This window comes from Sinohyriopsis cumingii, chromosome 19, assembly GCF_028554795.1.
Source record: "Sinohyriopsis cumingii isolate HCF-2022 chromosome 19, ASM2855479v2, whole genome shotgun sequence".
Classification (NCBI taxonomy): Eukaryota; Metazoa; Mollusca; class Bivalvia; order Unionida; family Unionidae; genus Sinohyriopsis; species Sinohyriopsis cumingii.
The window spans coordinates 58,634,517-58,652,633 of record NC_142979.1 but is presented as its reverse complement, the minus strand read 5'-3'; the positions used below and the strand labels follow the sequence as shown (position 1 = coordinate 58,652,633).

Sequence of the window (18,117 nt, the reverse complement as noted above, 5' to 3'; positions counted from 1 at the left end):
TTTCTTGAGACGGTACCTTATCGAAACCTGCTTTGGACGGCATTCAGTATGTATAATTGTGTAAACATTGGTCAAAACAAAATTCTACGAAATACTATTGATAAATATATGTAAGTAACGAAATATCTGTTATATTTCTTTAATAACATTAATAAATTTGATTTGACATGATGTTCTTATTTCTTAGTCAGCCAAATTTTAGATTTTCATATTTTCATTTGCCAGGATTTCATATAAGTAGGCAATACATAGTATTCGATTGTACCATGATAATCAGTGGCGTAACTACCTTAGTAGCAGGTACAGCCGTGCTGTGGGGCCCGGAAGTGTTTTGGGTACGGCCCAACCAGAAAAAAAATCATTTAAAGTGACAGTAAGGGGGGAGGGGGGATGGCGGTGCAAAAAGTTGTATGTGTGGTCCGTGGTGAGATAGCTACGCCACTGATGATAATGTAACAATATTATTCATTTACCAAATAATATTGATAAGAAAATCTTATTTCTAGGTGTGCATGAAATTGTGATGCATTGTGAAAGTCTTATTTTATGAAGTTTGTGCTATCCTAATGAATTAAAATCATTATCGCTTTATATAGATGACATTGATAATATGCAAATAATAGACTAAACTGCACACATCCACATACACACACACCACAAATATATATATATATATATATATATATATATATATATATATATATATATATATATATATATATATATATATATATATATATATATATATATATTGGCTAACGCCCAGTGATATATTATCAAGTCATAGTTATCATCTCTGTGAAGTTTATGATAAAACAAATATTCAATGCTAGTAAAATCAAACAAATAAATTGCTTTTTTTCCATTCCCTATCTCCAAGCAGATTTTGACTAAGGTGAAAAATGTTAGATTACATTTTTCCGAAGTATTCGTTCAGAAATGCATAGTCAAAATAGGAAAATAATGCGGCATCATCTGGTAAATGTCCCAAAGGTAAATAAAGGGCATTTATGCAAGTAGAACTTCTAGGAAGCACACTTCCATCATCAAAAAATTCAATCTTTAGTATCCTAAAACTGGTATCTCTGCAGATGCCGTCACAAACTGTAATATTTTCTCCAGTGTAACTTTGGCTTTCTCCGTTCCTCTTCTACCACCTATAAAAAGCAATAGAATTATTTATATATATATATATATATATATATATATATATATATATATATATATATATATATATATATATATATATATATATATATATATATATTTATTCAAATATATGATCTTAAACCAAGTGACAGAAAAACGCCAAAACCAGCAAGTTTTGTAAACAACTAATTTACTTCCCTAGAATACGAAATGAAAATTTAAAAAAGAAAACTTGCAGTATAGTGAAATGGATGCCAAATAGTCATAAATGTTTTATCACAAGGCCAAAGATGTAGACTAATCGGAGTGAATTCCAGTTTTGAATGTGCTGATGTACCAATAGCCGCTCGCTGATACTGAATGCCGTTCACAGTGCGGTGAATACAAAAATAAGGGATGGTGGTTGCGTGCTGAAGAGTGATTCTTCTAGCATTCTGTTCAGGAGTAGGTTTCATACAATAAACATAACAGCAAGTTTGTTATTTAATAAAATTAAAATGTTGTTTTCATGTGTTAATGCCGAATATATTTCATGTGAAACAAAAAGCAATATATTTTATATTTGAACATGTGAAGCTCGCTGAAATGGAAATGTCACGTTTTTTTATACTACACAATGAGATATAACCGGTATTAACATAGAAAAGGATATATATATATATATATATATATATATATATATATATATATATATATATATATATATATATATATATATATATATATATATATATATATACATATATCTGTGTTTGTGTGTGTGTTTATCGTTTATGTCGGATGCGGGAGGTCGTGGGTTCGATCCCCGGCCGAGTCATACCAAAGGCTTACAAAAACGGTACTAACACCTTCCTCGCTTGGCGCTCAGCATTAAGAGGTTAGTGTTAGGACTGGTCGGCCCGGTGTCAGGATAATGTGACTGGGTGGGACATCATACTACATGTCTGCGGCATGATGCCCCAGTGCTAGACATCACTATAAACTGCCACACTGCAGACATCGTAGCGATATGACTGAAAAATTGTTAAAGCTACGTTAAAAATCCAAATCACATCACATCACATCGTTTATGCAAACCTAGCTAGCTGCCACAAAGAAGGACTGAACATATTGTTTTACAATAAGTCGTAGAAATGTGAATGTAAAAGAAGAAAATGTCCACCTCTCTTTAGAGGCTATATAAACCTTTCGCATCGAACGTCTCTCAAAATGTGTATATATTGGAGTCCTAGTAATCATGCTAATCTAACACAACATAGGTACAACGGACTGAACACAGATACAATTTAGATAGTATGGAGTAATTCAGGAGTAAACATGTAATATCATTATATTAATAATAATCTTTTAAGAAACTAGTTCAATTATAACCATGGCACAAACGAAAAACATTTACCACATATTTCATTTTGATAAATGTATATCTATAATCTATGAAATCAGAACTACCTCTTTCTTGTTATCTTTACAGATGTTATATATTTACCTGAAACTTCTTTAAGGTATGCTATGAATTTTTTATATGTACCATCCTCCTTCAATCTTCTGTAAGATCCGATATCTGAGAAACTGGTTTTAGGACATGGATGAATTTTCTCTGTGTCAGAGTTGACCTTGCAGAAGGCCTGAAGAGATATTTAATACACGGCTTTCGGCGCATTAACTGAAAAGTAACATTTCAATACATTAAAAAGTTGTAACTGACCCAAACCGTTTCATTGGCAAGGTTACAATAACAAAATGGACTTTGTACCATAACTTCTATTTGCACATAAGACTTTAATATCAGTTTGATTCTTATCTAGTTATGAGCATCTTCAGTTTACTTCTCAAGAATTGGAAAATATGATGGGTACTAAATTTAGAAAGCTTGATGAGATTAGCTGATATTCACATAATCTAATACATGATCAACTTATGCTTTTAAAATAACCTTAGCAATGTTTACAATCCTTGTTTAATAAACAAGCTATATTGTATATTGTGGTCCCAAAATCACTGCCAAGATTTTTAGTGTATATTAATAACAGGTTGCAAGAGATTTATAGGTCCGGGTTACAGCTGCAGGTTTGGGAAAGTTTAGATACTCATTTGTGTTTACATCAACAAAACCAAGCCGATTTAAGCCATCTCTAAATTGTGCCTGGACTGGTGTTAAGTTTTGGGACAGGAGCGTTTCCAATTCTTCTTCTGTTAGGAAACATGGTTGAGGCCCGTTCTGCATCAATGACAAACCTAAAAATATTGTTAACAAGAATAGAATGGGTACTTTAGAAAGTACCAAATATGACGCGCGTGTGATATTAAATGAAAGATATATTTAAAACAAATGAATCATTTTTCTGTTTCACGCTTATTAACTCCAAAAACGAGGCAAAGCCTGTTAAGCAAGAAATGTGGGTCATCGCAATCACATCTTACTAGGTGCTGAAATACGCGTGACACATGAGTGCACGCCAAAATAGCAATGTATTGACCATGCCTGCAACAATGTCGTGCAAACTGAAACTGAGGTATAGGACTTAAAGAATGTCAGAAATATTTTTGCTAAAACAGTTAGGATCGCTTTTTATGTCAAGAGAGAGAGAGAGAGAGAGAGAGAGAGTATACTTTCGTTCAATAACAGAATGAAAGACCTATACCATTAATTTACGCGACAAACGATTTGCTTTATCGATTGCTTACCAAATTGAAGACCAAAGCTATTTACCACAAAAATTAACATGAAAGCATATTGTGCTCTGCCTAATTTTCACATCGCAAATATGTTGTCCATTGATAGCCGAATTATGACCAGCATAGTAAAAATTAAATCTACAGCAAGTAACGAAAATATAACACTTACCACAAACTAGTCCTGCACCAAAATAGTATTTCCTTTCAAGTCCACCGGAGTCATTTTTCAGTGTGTATGCACCCTCCTCAGTCATTTCAAAAAGTCTACATTCTTCTTTTATTATCTCCTGCATCATATGAGTGAGGAACTCCTTCCTTGGTCCCCCTTGGTCGGAAGCCTCTTCTCCATAAAATGTCACCTCAAGGGGTACCAGAAGGTTGGGCGCTTCCAGGATCTCCTCCATTCCTGTTACAAACATATTCATCCGCGACACATAGATGGATTGGGTTTCACCCTCCAGCGGTTCTGTTAATGATGTTTGGTCTAATTGTCTTCCAGTCATTACAGGTTTTTGAAAATAGCGCAAGACAGCTACTGGGTCATGAATGTCCTTGCTGTGGCAACAAAAAGGAGGATGTCAAGGTACTTAAATTACTGAATTCAGGTGGAATTTTGTAAACTAAGAAGGCGTCAATATATACTGAAACAAGAGAAAAGAAAAGCAACGGAGTCTAAGAATCTTAAAATTTGTCAGTTGTATCTAACTTTCCTAATTCAAAGGGCAAACACTCATTCATGTGCATGTGGCAGTGAGAAATAAAGATATCCACTGTAAACATGTAATTGAAGCCAAGCTATATACATGAATTAATATATTTTACTTGGATAACAAAGCAGAAGATATCCAATAAGATTAACTAGTTAATAGATATATTAGCAATCGGTGCTTATCGGCGTGCGTGTGTTTGTGTTAAACCAGTCTTTAATATTAAGAAAATAGTTACCTTTTTGCAGATGGAAACATAAACAGGTCACTTGTCACAAAAATACATAGACCAGCATGTAAAATGAACTAATTAGAGTTAGCTGCATCTTATTATGCGTTATTATGACTCATCTAGACAAAAGAATTTCCACTATCTCATATAAAGTAGTGTATCGCTGAAAAGGCACAGATTGGCCTCAAGAAGGAAATTTTGTTTTTCATATACTTTGATCAAAGACTATTGATCGATTTTTTTTCTAAGCATGAATGCATACAGCAACCATACAACATGGCATCTCATAATTGGATCTTTCTGAAAAATATTTTTTAAAACATCTTACACTTCTTCCAAAATCACAGCCATGTTGTCAACTAAACAAGAAGACCTGTAATCGGTTACATCATTATGAGGTTCAGTGTTTCTTGATCCAGCACCATGCTCTTCACTGGTACGTTGTACTATTGCTACTATACCAGCATGCTCGCTGGTCCCTGAGTTGGGAAACATGGCCACGACATTATCCTGTTGTCTGATAGTTGGAACTGTGGGTACATTACTGTACATTGCACCAGTGTTGAGAGGTGGGTCTACAGTACTGGTGTTGTTGTGTGTTGTTACAACACTAGGCTGCTCACTAACGTTAGCTGGATCATCGCTGAAAACACATAAATATATTTACAACATTTGACAAATCAGATGCTTATAGATCGATTCAGATTTATGTCGTCCTGTAAGTTTCATAACAAGCATATGCATTCTACAAGACATACATTTTAGATAAGAACTGTACTGTAATAGTTGAAATATATGTAGGACACAACTGGAATGACTATAAAGTGGCATATTTATTAATCAAGGATGATTAAATTCCATCATCAGACTCTGTAACATGCAAGAGGATTGACAATGAAGCAAAACATCGCGTAAAAATCCACCAATAGGACATTTAGTTAGTTTACATGGGTAGACCAGTGGACTGAGTAAAGGGGACAATGTATAACGCATGATCAATCTGCACTGGAGCCTCGCTTTCTTTTTCACTAAAGTGATGCTCTATTGTGATGTTTAGTGGATTCCATACATTTATATGCAGTCTACTTCCAGTAAATCACATATCAAGTTTGCAGGAACTGTACGAATGTAAATCATGTATCAGTTGTACATGCAACTATACCATATTCTACACAAATATGAATCATTTATCAAATGTACAGGGAGTTAGTTACACACTCTACACAAATATGAATCATTTAAGGCAAATAATCAAGTATTGAAGGATGGACAGAAGACCGTCACACAAATTGTCTAGTCCTGAGTCAAGTAGATCTAAAACCTAGGTTCAAAAACATACAACTTACTTGAACATTTCAATGCAATCTGCATCTTCTCCTGATTTCTGAAAATCATAAAAAATATGTGGGTACGTTTTTAGCAATAACACTCTCAATCCCCAACATTATGTAAATACTCTGCACACATGATACCATCGCATAAATTTAGTGATCTAAACAACAGGCACTTTCTAACCAAACGAAATGCATACCTTTTGATTCTGTCTAGGTATCAGTAAAGTTTGTAAAAAAAAATACTCTCAGCAGAAAAGCAAAGCAAAACTTTATTTACACAGCACTTCATCTTCGCTAGCCAAGCTTCCGATATGAAAATCCTACCTACACCTTGGCGGATCGAACATATATACTGGCGCTTTGTCCTAGCGACAGCCAATGGATTTCCTGAACTGCCTTCCATCGTACATAATGCCAAGTAACCAACAGCGTGGTGCATTCTACATTGGCCGAAAATAATGGAGGCAATTGACCTAAAAGGACACTTTGGATGTTTAACCTCGAAAGTATGACTATGTACCAGAGAGAAGCAATTACAGGTGTATTTGAGAGAAAGGAAATTGTGCAAACACGGACTGGGACTAGAAAATTGCTTACTTATCAGTCCATTCTAGGTGTGTGCTCCCCTTGTCCCAATCATGTAGGAACAGTGTTCACATTTGAACAACTTAATTTGATTGGATGCGGTGGCTTTCCGTTGCATCCAGTGAAATTCATAGACATGAAACACAGAAATATCTGCCCGATACGCTGAGGCGGTGATAGGTTATCATATCGGAACCTTGCCATGCGAAGATGACAGCCCTTAGAAATTGCACTTTTGTCTAATATACATGAATTGTATATAAACGGAGGTAACATACTGTTGGATTAATGTTAAAGCTTTAACATGAGCAAAATACCTGACATAATTAATTGATAGTCAGAGTACCTTACCTGACAAGTTTGCATGTGTTCTCTCGTTATAGGTACCATGCTTGAACAAGACAAACACATATGCGACCTGTACCGAACTCCCTAATGTCTTCTGCACTGCATCTTCCGTGACTTACTGTGGTTAAAACTTTTTTGGAGTTGCTTTTAAGCGTTAACAGCTCAAAACCACCACTGATCTAAAACCGGAAAAGAGCTGGAAAACAGATAATAAATATTACATTTTTTATTTTCGAGTACGGATAACAGTTTTATATCAATGTTCACTTTTAAACTGAATTTTAAGACAATTATGTAACGTGTTTGTTTGGCGTTAGTATTCCAGGAATAAAGATATGGTTAAATTTATTTAGAAGGTTGGTTCAAGCTGGAAATGTTGAATGGATGATGTTGAGTACTGAGAGGAATCGTCATCGAGTCTTATATTTCATTAATTTCTTAAATATCATTCAATTATTTTTACTCAGATAATATTGTTTTGTGAACGTATCTAAAATTTGGTTTATACTTTTACTTGATTTTGACAAGTAAACCGTAGGACATAGCTTGTTCAACCAAATCTTACTTGCCCGCATCAACGTTAAGAAAATCACCTGGTCTTACAAGTACAGTATTAAAACTAATCGCAAAAAGGGATACAGTTAAGACTATGAATAAAATAGACAATATCTGCTGAATCTGTACATTTCAAATTTTACATAGTGTTTCTGAACTTTTATTTTGTGGAATATTCTAATTAAAAATGCAATAGGAGCTTAACGCATAATTTATGGACCAACAAATATTAGCTTCCACCACTAGTCCCACTCACACATAAGCTTGATGGTTTAGCAATAAGTACTTAATTGTTTGATTTACCAAGAAACAATATTCTAAGTAAACATTAGAGAAAAACATTTCCAGCCGGAATATTCTTTTCATGTTGAGGCTTGGAACAACTTGAAGATGGGACTTTGTACATGTTCGCATTGTTGAGAGGAAGTTAAGTTCTATGACTCAACAAATCTGTATATTGTGAAACAGAAATGCACACAGAGATACAATTTGAAAGAGACATTTGCATCAAGAAAAACAGTAGATATAACTCACATCAACAAGCGATGGTGTATCTTCTCTATTATGACTTCAACTGTAACTAGATGAGCAATCTAGAGGCGGAGACCGAGTTGCACAGTGCCTACCTGCTGTTGCTTTTTTTTTACAGTTCATTCTCTATAGATTTAGAACGTAACATACAAGCATTTATTCGCATGCACTTCACTCGTTTCCTTCATTCCAAAAATTTGCCGATCACCTTTCATTACTTTTTCTAAAACATAATTACCTTAGTATGGCCTGTCTCACTTGGTCATGCAAAGCATCAGCAGGAATAATAACTTTCTTTTCCCCAAGGCCATTTTTACGTAGGATTCTCCTTTCTTCCAGAGATGGAATAGTAGTAGAAGTATTGGAACTAAGACAAACAAAAGATCGAGTCATAGTGCAACCTAAAATAGAAATATGTATCACTGCATTTTACTTGTTTTGGTGACTAGAATCAGGACATAAAAATGAGCAATATTTCCTAAAACTTTATATAAGTTTATGTTGCATGAGTGAAGCAGCTAGGTATGTGTTTGTGAGACATGGATGCCCACACGTTTCCTGTTGAACAAAAATTCAAGTAAGAAATAAATATGCATGTATTTATAAATCATACTTAGGTTTCATATTCTCTGTTGCAACTGTGTGTGAAAAAATGTGATAAATTCCATTTTGTAAATTTTAAATGTAGGCATTTCATCAAAATCGAACAATGTAAATTTGTGAATCGTCAAACACACTAAGGAAAAGACATAGCAGAACAAAAACAACAACAACATAAGAGGGGAGAAACAAACACATATTAACATTTGTGCATCGTAAGACATACACACATCACGCAGACAGTCAATACAATAGTTGGGGTACTTATTTTATATTCAAAATAATACTAGTACAGAATATTTAAAAAGAAACAAACACTGCCTTGTTCTAGTGGTTAACTTGAATGTTGAAGTGATGTGGTGCTGGTTTCACATCAAGACAATAAAGGCTATATATTGACTATATATATGGGATAACCTATTTGTGAGAGAGCATTTGTGTGTCTGTGTGTACACGTTCAATCTGATGCATTGTAAGAAATGTATTTTTCCATTCATAAGTGTTGTCTTGGGTGCTTAATATGGCAAAAAACAAAACAAAACAGAAATAAAACAACTATATAAAATAGTGATATATAGTGATAATGAAGGGTACCTTTTCTTCTCCCATCAATCCTGACCAAATTGTTATCAGTCCTACCAGTTCTTGACCTATATGGATTTAATCTCTGTGCAAAACAAAAAGAACATGCGACAAGTCTAAATGTAGAGAAAAAAAGATGATGTGGGTTCTTCTCATATAACAAAAGATGATGCCTAGGTCATTATATTTTGGGGGAAATCAATAACATTTCATGATGATATTCGTTTACTCTTCTATTGAAAGAAGACCTATTTGATACACTAGGCTTCTATGAATGTTATAGGGCTTATGTGTATGGAAACACACTTTATGAATCATAACGTTTAATTAAAATTTAGCGGATATTATATTTTTACACATTAGCTATAGGACATTAGCAAGTTACGGAAAGGCAAAACTATAAATTAGTCGGTGTCAATAGTTTCATTGTTTTTCGCATAGCATTTAATTCAGTTTAGTGGCTGTTGAATCCACTAAACTTAATTAAATTGCTTAAATGGGACAGTTGCATAAAATTAAGTTAAAATTCAATTTTAAAATCTTCGTGGCATCAACAACTCAGGATGACAGACAGAAAGACGAAACACCGTGATGACAATTATGTAGCTCATGGAATTAAACAGTACAAAAAGGAGACGTTTGTTGAAATTATATACCATTGTTCTACTAAACAAGCGTCTGTGTTCCTCCGATACTGATGATGATGATGTCTGACTCGCAGATGAACCAGTTGCAGAGGATGTAAGCGATGATGAGGTTGAGGAAATCTGGTTCGCGACCCTCCTCAAGATAGATATGGCATCATCAAGGTTTGTACTCATGTCTGAATTAAGAACAAAATTGGTAATAGTTATGGAACGCCATAAACAGTACTTGCGTGCAAGCTGCTCGTATGAATCGTTTTCTGTTCTGTAATTTCAATGAATTGGTTGTCACAATGAGGAATACGTGTGTGTGTGTGTGTGTGTGTGTGTGTGTATGCATGTGTGTATGAATGTATGTATGTTTAAATTTGCATTGTTTGCTTGCTAGTTTTGTTGTAAAATTTTTATTTCACTTTATACTATTGTCATGTAATATTGTATGTTGGACTTAACCCTGTAAAAATTCAAGTTCATTTTATATTCGACTTTAATTACTGATTTTATTTTAAAGACTGTGAACAAGTAATATATGGCTAAAATATTCTCTTTGTGTATGGGGTTGATATTAAAATCACTATCAATAGAAGTAGACATGTTTATTTGGGTCTGGGTCTAGTTTATTGGAAATTCCCCATAAATTGCCAGGTTTTCCTGTTGTTTGCTACATTTTGTATTATAATTTTAGAAATAGTTATACATAATTACAACTAAGATTTTATTTTGTAAACATTAGAAACCTTCTGTAAGGGTTTGTATGACAAAAAGCTAATTGTGACCGGAGGTCAAGTAGTGGACTATATAATATTGTCACTGGAAAAATTATTCATTTGTGATTTAAAATCTTAGCAGAATTATTCTGTATTATTGTTGTGACCAGTAGTTCATATGAACTGGAATTTTAGTTATTCCAATTATTTCTTCCCTGGAAATACAAACGTGCTCTGATAACATTCTTGGAAATAGAGACTTGGATTTATAGTGAAATACAAAAAAAGGATATAATCTCGGATTGTATTATTGTAATCCAACGAAAGACTTGACAAAACAACACTTTACATGCCATCGCAGGCTCATCAACCCTTTCAGCGTTGGATTTAATTTGGATTTCCACTAAAGTTTATTCATACCTCTTATCATCGGAACTTTTGTCTGCAATTCCATGATTATTTTGGGATTTAATTCGCAATACCATAATTTCTTTCCCTTTATTTTCACTTTGTAATCAAGGGAAATAAAATCTATTACATATTTAAAACGACAGAGTCGTAATAATGAATGTATGTATGTATGTATGTATGTATGTATGTATGTATGTATGTATGTATGTGTGTGTGTGTGTGTGTGTGTGTGTGTGTGTGTGCGCGCGCGCGCGCGTGCGTGCGAGCGTGCGTGCGTATATGTGTGTGTGTCTGTGTGTGTGTGTGTGTAGCGTCATGTCTATCAACTCGGATAGTAAATACGTAGAATAGTGTAGAAAAAGTGTCAAAAACGGAGTGCTCATGGCTAGAAACGTGAGGTCTTGGAAGTGGGGAATCTGTAGGTAACTGAGTTACTGTAGTGAACAAAATGGCATCGACTGTATGTGTGTGTGTGTGTGTGTGTCTGTGTGTGTGTGTGTGTGTGTGTGTGTCTGTGTGTGTGTGTGTGTGTGTGTAGCGTCGTGTCTATCAAATCGGATAGTAAATACGTAGAGTAGTGTAGAAAAAGTGTCAAAAACGAAGTACTCATGGCTAGAAACGTGAGGTCTTGGAAGTGGGGAATCTGTAGGTAACTCTGAGTTACTGTAGTGAACAAAATGGCATCGACTTTTCGACGATTGAGGAGACCAGTATATAAATGCTTTACATTATGAATAAAGCTCCTGAAGACAGTTACACAAAGGTACATATGAACTATCTTGTGTAAATGCTGTCTAACCCTAAGGCATAATGTAATGATGCGGACAAGTTGTAGCGTTGTCTGATACAATGCACAGAGTAAAGGCATCGGCGACTTTTGATTTGTTTTACTAAGATTCTTCCTATAAAACATGTTAGTCGGGTCTTGATGCTGAAATTATGCATAATTAGACGTGGACACGAAGGATTTAAACTTTATAAGAAAGATTGTTGGTCAACTGCATACAGTAAATCGCATACATAAGAAAGTCGGGAATATTATCCTTCAGTTAGTAATGAAAGTTTAATTCCTAGCCCTGTTAATTATATTTTTCTTATTTATTAAATTATGGCAAATTGTTCCTTGTAAACAAGTTGGTATTGAAAGAAATCAACACACTCTACATGTATGTATGTATGTATGTATGTATGTATGTATGTACAACACATATACAAATAATGACAAGAATGCTGAATAAAGACAGATGATCCTTACAAAACTAGTTTGACTTTATCGTGCAACATCATTACTTAATGGATACTGCCCTGCTGAATTACTACTGATCGGAAGAAAATTACTTTTTTTGGGGGGGGGGGGCGGGGGGGGGCACCAGACAGATGCCCCCCCCCCACTTAACCAAAGAGGAAATTGTTTATGTGTTTGTGTTTCCCCCCATAGATGTGTTGTATCTGTTATTGTTTTTGAAGGAATTTAAACTTTAAAGTCAAAGTTTGAATTTAGAAATTTTGATCAGGGTATTTCTAAAATGGCCCTAGTGTATCTATAAGGTTGTACGTCCGAATAAGGTTTCTGTCCCCTTTTCCGGATTTCCTCCCTTAGTTCTTTTTAAGTGACATTTGCTACAGATCCCCTATGTCCCATGAGTGCTATATGTTGGTGCTATTTGTTTTGTTTGTTATATTTGTTTACGTGTTGGGACTTAGCTCTAAATCAACTTTATAACCCAGTTGTTCTATTTCTCCCTTGATGGGATTTTTGTTTTGTTTTTGAATTTTGTCGAGAATGCGGTGTGTTACTCTATAAGTTTAAAACCTTAGTGGTTTGGGTGTGTGTTATATATACCGCTCTCGTATGTCAGAGATAAGTAACTGTGCTCGAGATCGGGTCCATACTTTATTTATTTGGTGTATTTCTCTCATCTCGAGCAGGTTATCTTGTATACATTTATTAGCCAAAATTTCCGAGACATTTTTGATGAAAGTGTGGAAGGAAGCAAAGCAAGGTAGAAGAATAGCAAGTATTTAAAATTAGCATAGGAATTTTTTTTTATTATTTTTTTATAGAAAGGAAAGAGTGTTCTGGCAGGAGAGCGTCCATTAGTCTTTCCCAATTTTTATTATTTGTCCACATGATCTCATTGTGTCCACTATGTAATCCGTCACTGTATATAAAGTCTTTTTGTCAAAATTCCCGTCCAAGTATAGCAGATTTTGTGTCTTATATGTAGTTGTCTTTCTAATCTCGTCGATTACTTTTTGTCTTTTAGTTTGTCTTTGTTCACACTGTAGTATTGTATGTGTCTTACTGTAGTTATATTTTTTACACAGTGGGCATCGAGGCGATACTCTGGTCATACGCCTGTATTTTTAAAGATCCTAACTTAATCCAATTCCCCCATGCTAGTTTCCAATTTACGTATCTATTTTCCAACTCTACTTGGCTCATTACTTTTTCTGTTGCATTTTCCCTAATCCACCCGTATGTTTTTTCCTTTCATGTCTCTATATTTAATTAAAACTTCCCAAATTTCTCTCAATTTTCGCGGTGTTTCTAAAAGTCTACTTAATTTATTATTTGTATATATATCCTTTCTGTGTCTCATGAGCAAGCCAAACCAACATATGTATATGGCTTCCCATGCCATATCGGGAACTGCTTTTAAAATTTTAAATCTATTTATAAAATTACTGGCTACTTTGCCACCGGCACCAGAAAACTTGCACCAGAAAATGGCAAGATTTAAAGAAATTGAAGAAATCGGAAAACTAAAGACATTTAATGCTCATGTCTGCCACAGTATCAGAGCTTGTCCGAGTGATTTTTTAAAAACCCTGATACTTGACTCTTGATGAAAGCAAATCAGCATCTATCAAGCAAACTTGATATTTCACACGTTTGGGAAGACTGTGAAACCCACATGAGAGACAGAACCAGGTCAAGTTTCATTTTAAATGTTAACATACGCAGAATTTGAGATGTAGCGTTAGCCTAATTCTAATTAGCTTTAAATATCACTCAACAGTTCTTGACAAAGAAATTAATCAGACATTCTACACTGGACTAGAACTGATTTACATCAACAGCTGGTTGATGTTATGCCCTCACAGGGTTTAAGATCAATGAGAAAAATAGTTTGAGAGCAATCGTGTTTCCGCAGCTTTTTACTGGTGTCTTGTAATTAATAAATAATTAGTATGCGTTTAATACAATTACGCCATATAGATTAAACTTATTAGTTTATATTATCATAAGGAAGCAAATATCCAGTAATGCACTGTTATCCTTTTCACCATCCAGGTAAGTATGCAGAATAAAAGCCGTCTTTTGCCAACTGAGTCTAGTTCACCCTTCATTGATAAATGGTGCTCACCTGGAATATTCTGTTTCATGTATAACTTCGAACTAGTAATTGATAGCAGCCTATAACAAATCATAATTCCCCACCACATACTTTACCTCTTTCACACTGTACCTTACCTTCCCAGTTAATAATCGCCCTCATATTCTATATCCCATGGTTCATTCAATGATTCTACATTGCATTTATCTGGTAAATCACTAGACTCCATTAAAAATAAACTTCAAATCGACCTCAACAATATATCAGTTTGGTGTCATCAAAATAAAATGCATATTAACATCTCTAAAACGAAATGTATGACAATTGGAAAAAGGCAGCGTCTATCTACTAACATGGATTTACTTCTAACTCAAAATGGCTTAGACGTATCTATTGTCAAAAATCAGAAACTTCTTCGTATCTACATTGATCAACACCTCAGCTGGAATGCGCATATCGATCACCTATGTGCAATGGTAGTCAAAAGAAGAACTGTTAAAACTGCTTTCGAAATTTCTAGCTCCACAATCACTTGAAATTTATTTTTCGAGTTATATACTACCACTGATAGATTACGGCTGTACCATATGGAGAAACACATCAAATTATAATCTGTCCAGAATTGATAGACTCCAGAAAAGGGCAACCCAAATAATACTGAAACTTTCTGTTATGACTCCCTCAAATGTTTTGTTTTCACGTATGAAATGGATACCTATACAAAAACGTATTCTTTATTTTAAAGGAATCATGACATACAAGTCTTTCAACGGTCTTTCTCCAGATGATGTCTCTAACATAATTGAACTAAGATCATCGAATACTGAGCGTAATCTCCGATCGACGACTAACAACGATCTCCAGATTCCTCGGTCGAAAACCAAGATTACAAAAGCTCATTTTTGTATCAGCACCTACTGTATGGAATTCCTTATCAATGAGGATATGTAATTCAACTTCCCTTGCTTCTTTTAAAATATCATTAACGAAATTTTTTCTAGACCAGCTCGAATGACATACTAAAAGCTCTGAATAGAAAACTTTATAATCATATCCATGATTGATATACCCAGATCTTATTCGATATATATATATATATATATATATATATATATATATATATATATATATATATATATATATATATATATATATATATATATATATATATATATATATATATAAAGTAAGACTTATGCTGAAATGTATGTACCTGTGTATTGTGTGTATTGAATATTGTTCATAGTTGTATGTTTCCCAGTAACTATTTTTATACAATTCCATTTCGGGCTTAGAAAGAAGAAAGTTATAATTTGGCATAGAGCGTAGTATCGATAGACCAGAAACTATATTGACATTATATGTCCTTTAACTGAACATATTGTTTATATAGTTTGGCGTCGAATCATTAGGAACTAAGTCTTTATACTGTGAACAAATTTCTTTTAGAAAAATTACCACGTATGATTTTGTCACTCATATGTATACGTAATATTAATTTCATGTCATACGCTATCATTATTCTCATCTCGTTCTAAGCCATACTTGCTGTACAACATATTGATTGGAATGCATCTATCGCTCTCCTTTTCATAATATATTTTCTCAGTGCGCGCCTGCGCATGTGATACTGCTGACATATATACATATTTTATTGAACAAAATCTAAGAGAAAAGTTATAGACCGCTACTGGAGTTATTCTTCAATAACAAAACATTACAATCACCATCACTATTTAGCACCACTTAGACCAATAACTGGTGGCGCCTCCAGTCATGTCAGAAAAATGCGGAGAAGTGCTTGTAGGTGTGTACAGTACCACAATAAAACAATATAAAGAGAATAAATTAAAGACACCAGCAGCACAAATATCATATTCAATAATAATAATAATAATAATAAGAAGAAGAAGAAGAAGAAGAAGAAAAATTTACTTGACATAATAAATCTGTTGATGGTGCACGAAGTTAGATTTTCTTAAACTTTACGGTTTCGCTTGTTTCTGTTACTTAGTTTAACACCATAAAGTTGTAACACTTCATGCAGACCCAAACTTAAAGTATCAAGAGATGCTAATTTTTTATACACATTCCATGTTGATTTCTTTGATATATTTGGAGATGTAAACAGTTTGTCTTTCTAAGGGCTTATCACATACCACTTTACAAATATGGAAGTCCTTGTAGTGTTGAAACATATATCGAAAGAAAGACAGCAATGGAATCAATTTATTTTCTTCTTTCTGAATTATCCCAGGATCATGTCTCTATGATTCTTGTAAAATATTTTCTGTTTTCACAATTTTTTAGGGAACCTTACAAAACCATATATTACCATGAAGGTTCCATCTTCGTTTTTATAAAAACAAATGTAGACGCACCAGAAATAATGTGCAGATGGAAACTGGAATGGAATTATGAAACTACCTGACATTAATAATTAATTCAAACTAGATATTCTTATAAAATACAAAGTTATTATTTTGATACTAGGTTTTATATATATTGGAATATAAAAGACTAAAACTTGGGCTTATGAAAATAGATGAAATGTGGACAGAAATAGAAGCTACAAAAGAATAACTATTTAATTATGCAAATTGATAAAACTTGTTGCACGAATGTTGCATGCACAAGGTTCGTGTAAATTTTAATCATAAACATTTATAAACTTCCATGTTAATATCTTTTCAAAACCTTTATTTTAATTTAATTTTTATTATTATTTTAAATTATTTATTTTGATTTAATATTTTAATATTTTAATAGCCATAGTTTCTTCAGTGTTACTTCAAATATGCATATAGCCATATATTATTACCGTTTACTGGTAGTACATTTAAAATATAGCCAAAAACAATGTCATGCCTAAAGTACATCCTCCTTTATAGTGACCAGTATATCAGAAATAAAGCAACATATACACCGAGTTTCTTGATATGTGGAAGCCTGTAAAACTGACAGGATTATACAATTTTGGAGAGAACGCTGTTATTGGTTGATCTTAAAATTAGTCAGTTCTGAAAAGTTATAAGCTACCATGACAATAAATAAATAAATAAATAAATAAATAAATAAATCTACTTATTCTTCTTCCTATTATTATTATTATTATAAGAAGAAGAAGAAGAAGAACAACAACAACAACAAGAAGAAAAGCAAGAACAAGAAAAAAACGAATTATCTAAACTGATATAATGGTATGGTGATGACAACAATGATGATAATGCTGCTAATGGTAACGATGATGAGCTGGAGGTTGCTTATTTTTTGCTTCAACATTATTTTAACCCGATTGTATATATCATTTTTAACCTGTTTGTATATATTTGTGATCATCTAAAAAAATGTTCTGCTAAAACACTTTTGGGAACCGATGAAAACTGGACTTAAATATTTGATGAAGAGGTACAGTGCTTTTGTGGAATTGGTTTTTATATTTGTGTGTCTGTGACGCAATTACACAAACGTGTCAATTTTTTTCTCTCACTTCCACAGATTATCATTTCATCAGCTGAGGGTGATTTACCCTAGCTACCTTATGTTTCATCGTCTCGGAATACACAACGATGTTATTTTATAATGTCCTACTTTAATTCTAAGTTTTAATCTCTTCTGACTAAAATGGACTATTTTAGTAATAAACTAATATCACTCATTCGTTTTATCTGATATTAAGTGGCATAACAAGGAGATCAAACCTGGGGTGGGGTGG

General features: G+C 33.7%; 1 protein-coding gene and 2 long non-coding RNA genes across 3 annotated transcripts; all 3 read right to left on the bottom strand.

Moving 5' to 3' along the window:
• Positions 1-125: 125 nt before the first annotated feature.
• On the bottom strand, positions 126-2,689 carry LOC149775774 (uncharacterized). Its single transcript, XR_016416538.1, has 2 exons — positions 2,636-2,689; positions 126-1,157 (listed from the first exon to the last, which is right to left on the bottom strand). It is a non-coding gene; the product is annotated as an uncharacterized LOC149775774 (long non-coding RNA).
• LOC149775773 (uncharacterized) lies at positions 2,687-4,328 on the bottom strand. Its single transcript, XM_089943519.1, has 3 exons — positions 3,995-4,328; positions 3,251-3,384; positions 2,687-2,812 (listed from the first exon to the last, which is right to left on the bottom strand). The coding sequence occupies exons 1-3, from the start codon at positions 4,326-4,328 to the stop codon at positions 2,687-2,689; spliced, it is 594 nt and encodes a 197-aa protein (XP_089799645.1).
• A 1,782-nt stretch (positions 4,329-6,110) lies between these two features.
• Positions 6,111-8,577, bottom strand: LOC149775772 (uncharacterized). The gene is made up of 3 exons (XR_016416498.1): positions 8,356-8,577; positions 7,035-7,227; positions 6,111-6,148 (listed from the first exon to the last, which is right to left on the bottom strand). It is a non-coding gene; the product is annotated as an uncharacterized LOC149775772 (long non-coding RNA).
• Between the last annotated feature and the right edge of the window lie 9,540 nt (positions 8,578-18,117).

What these genes read in the sequence shown, in the direction of transcription:
- LOC149775773 (XM_089943519.1), bottom strand. Translation starts at nt 4,328, where the DNA reads ATGACTGGAAGACAATTAGACCAAACATCATTAACAGAACCGCTGGAG. An exon ending in TGGTGCAGGACTAGTTTGTG is followed by an intron (nt 3,385 to 3,994) that starts GTAAGTGTTATA and finishes CAATATTTTTAG; the next exon opens with GTTTGTCATTGATGCAGAAC. An exon ending in ATCGGCTTGGTTTTGTTGAT is followed by an intron (nt 2,813 to 3,250) that starts GTAAACACAAAT and finishes GTTACTTTTCAG; the next exon opens with TTAATGCGCCGAAAGCCGTG.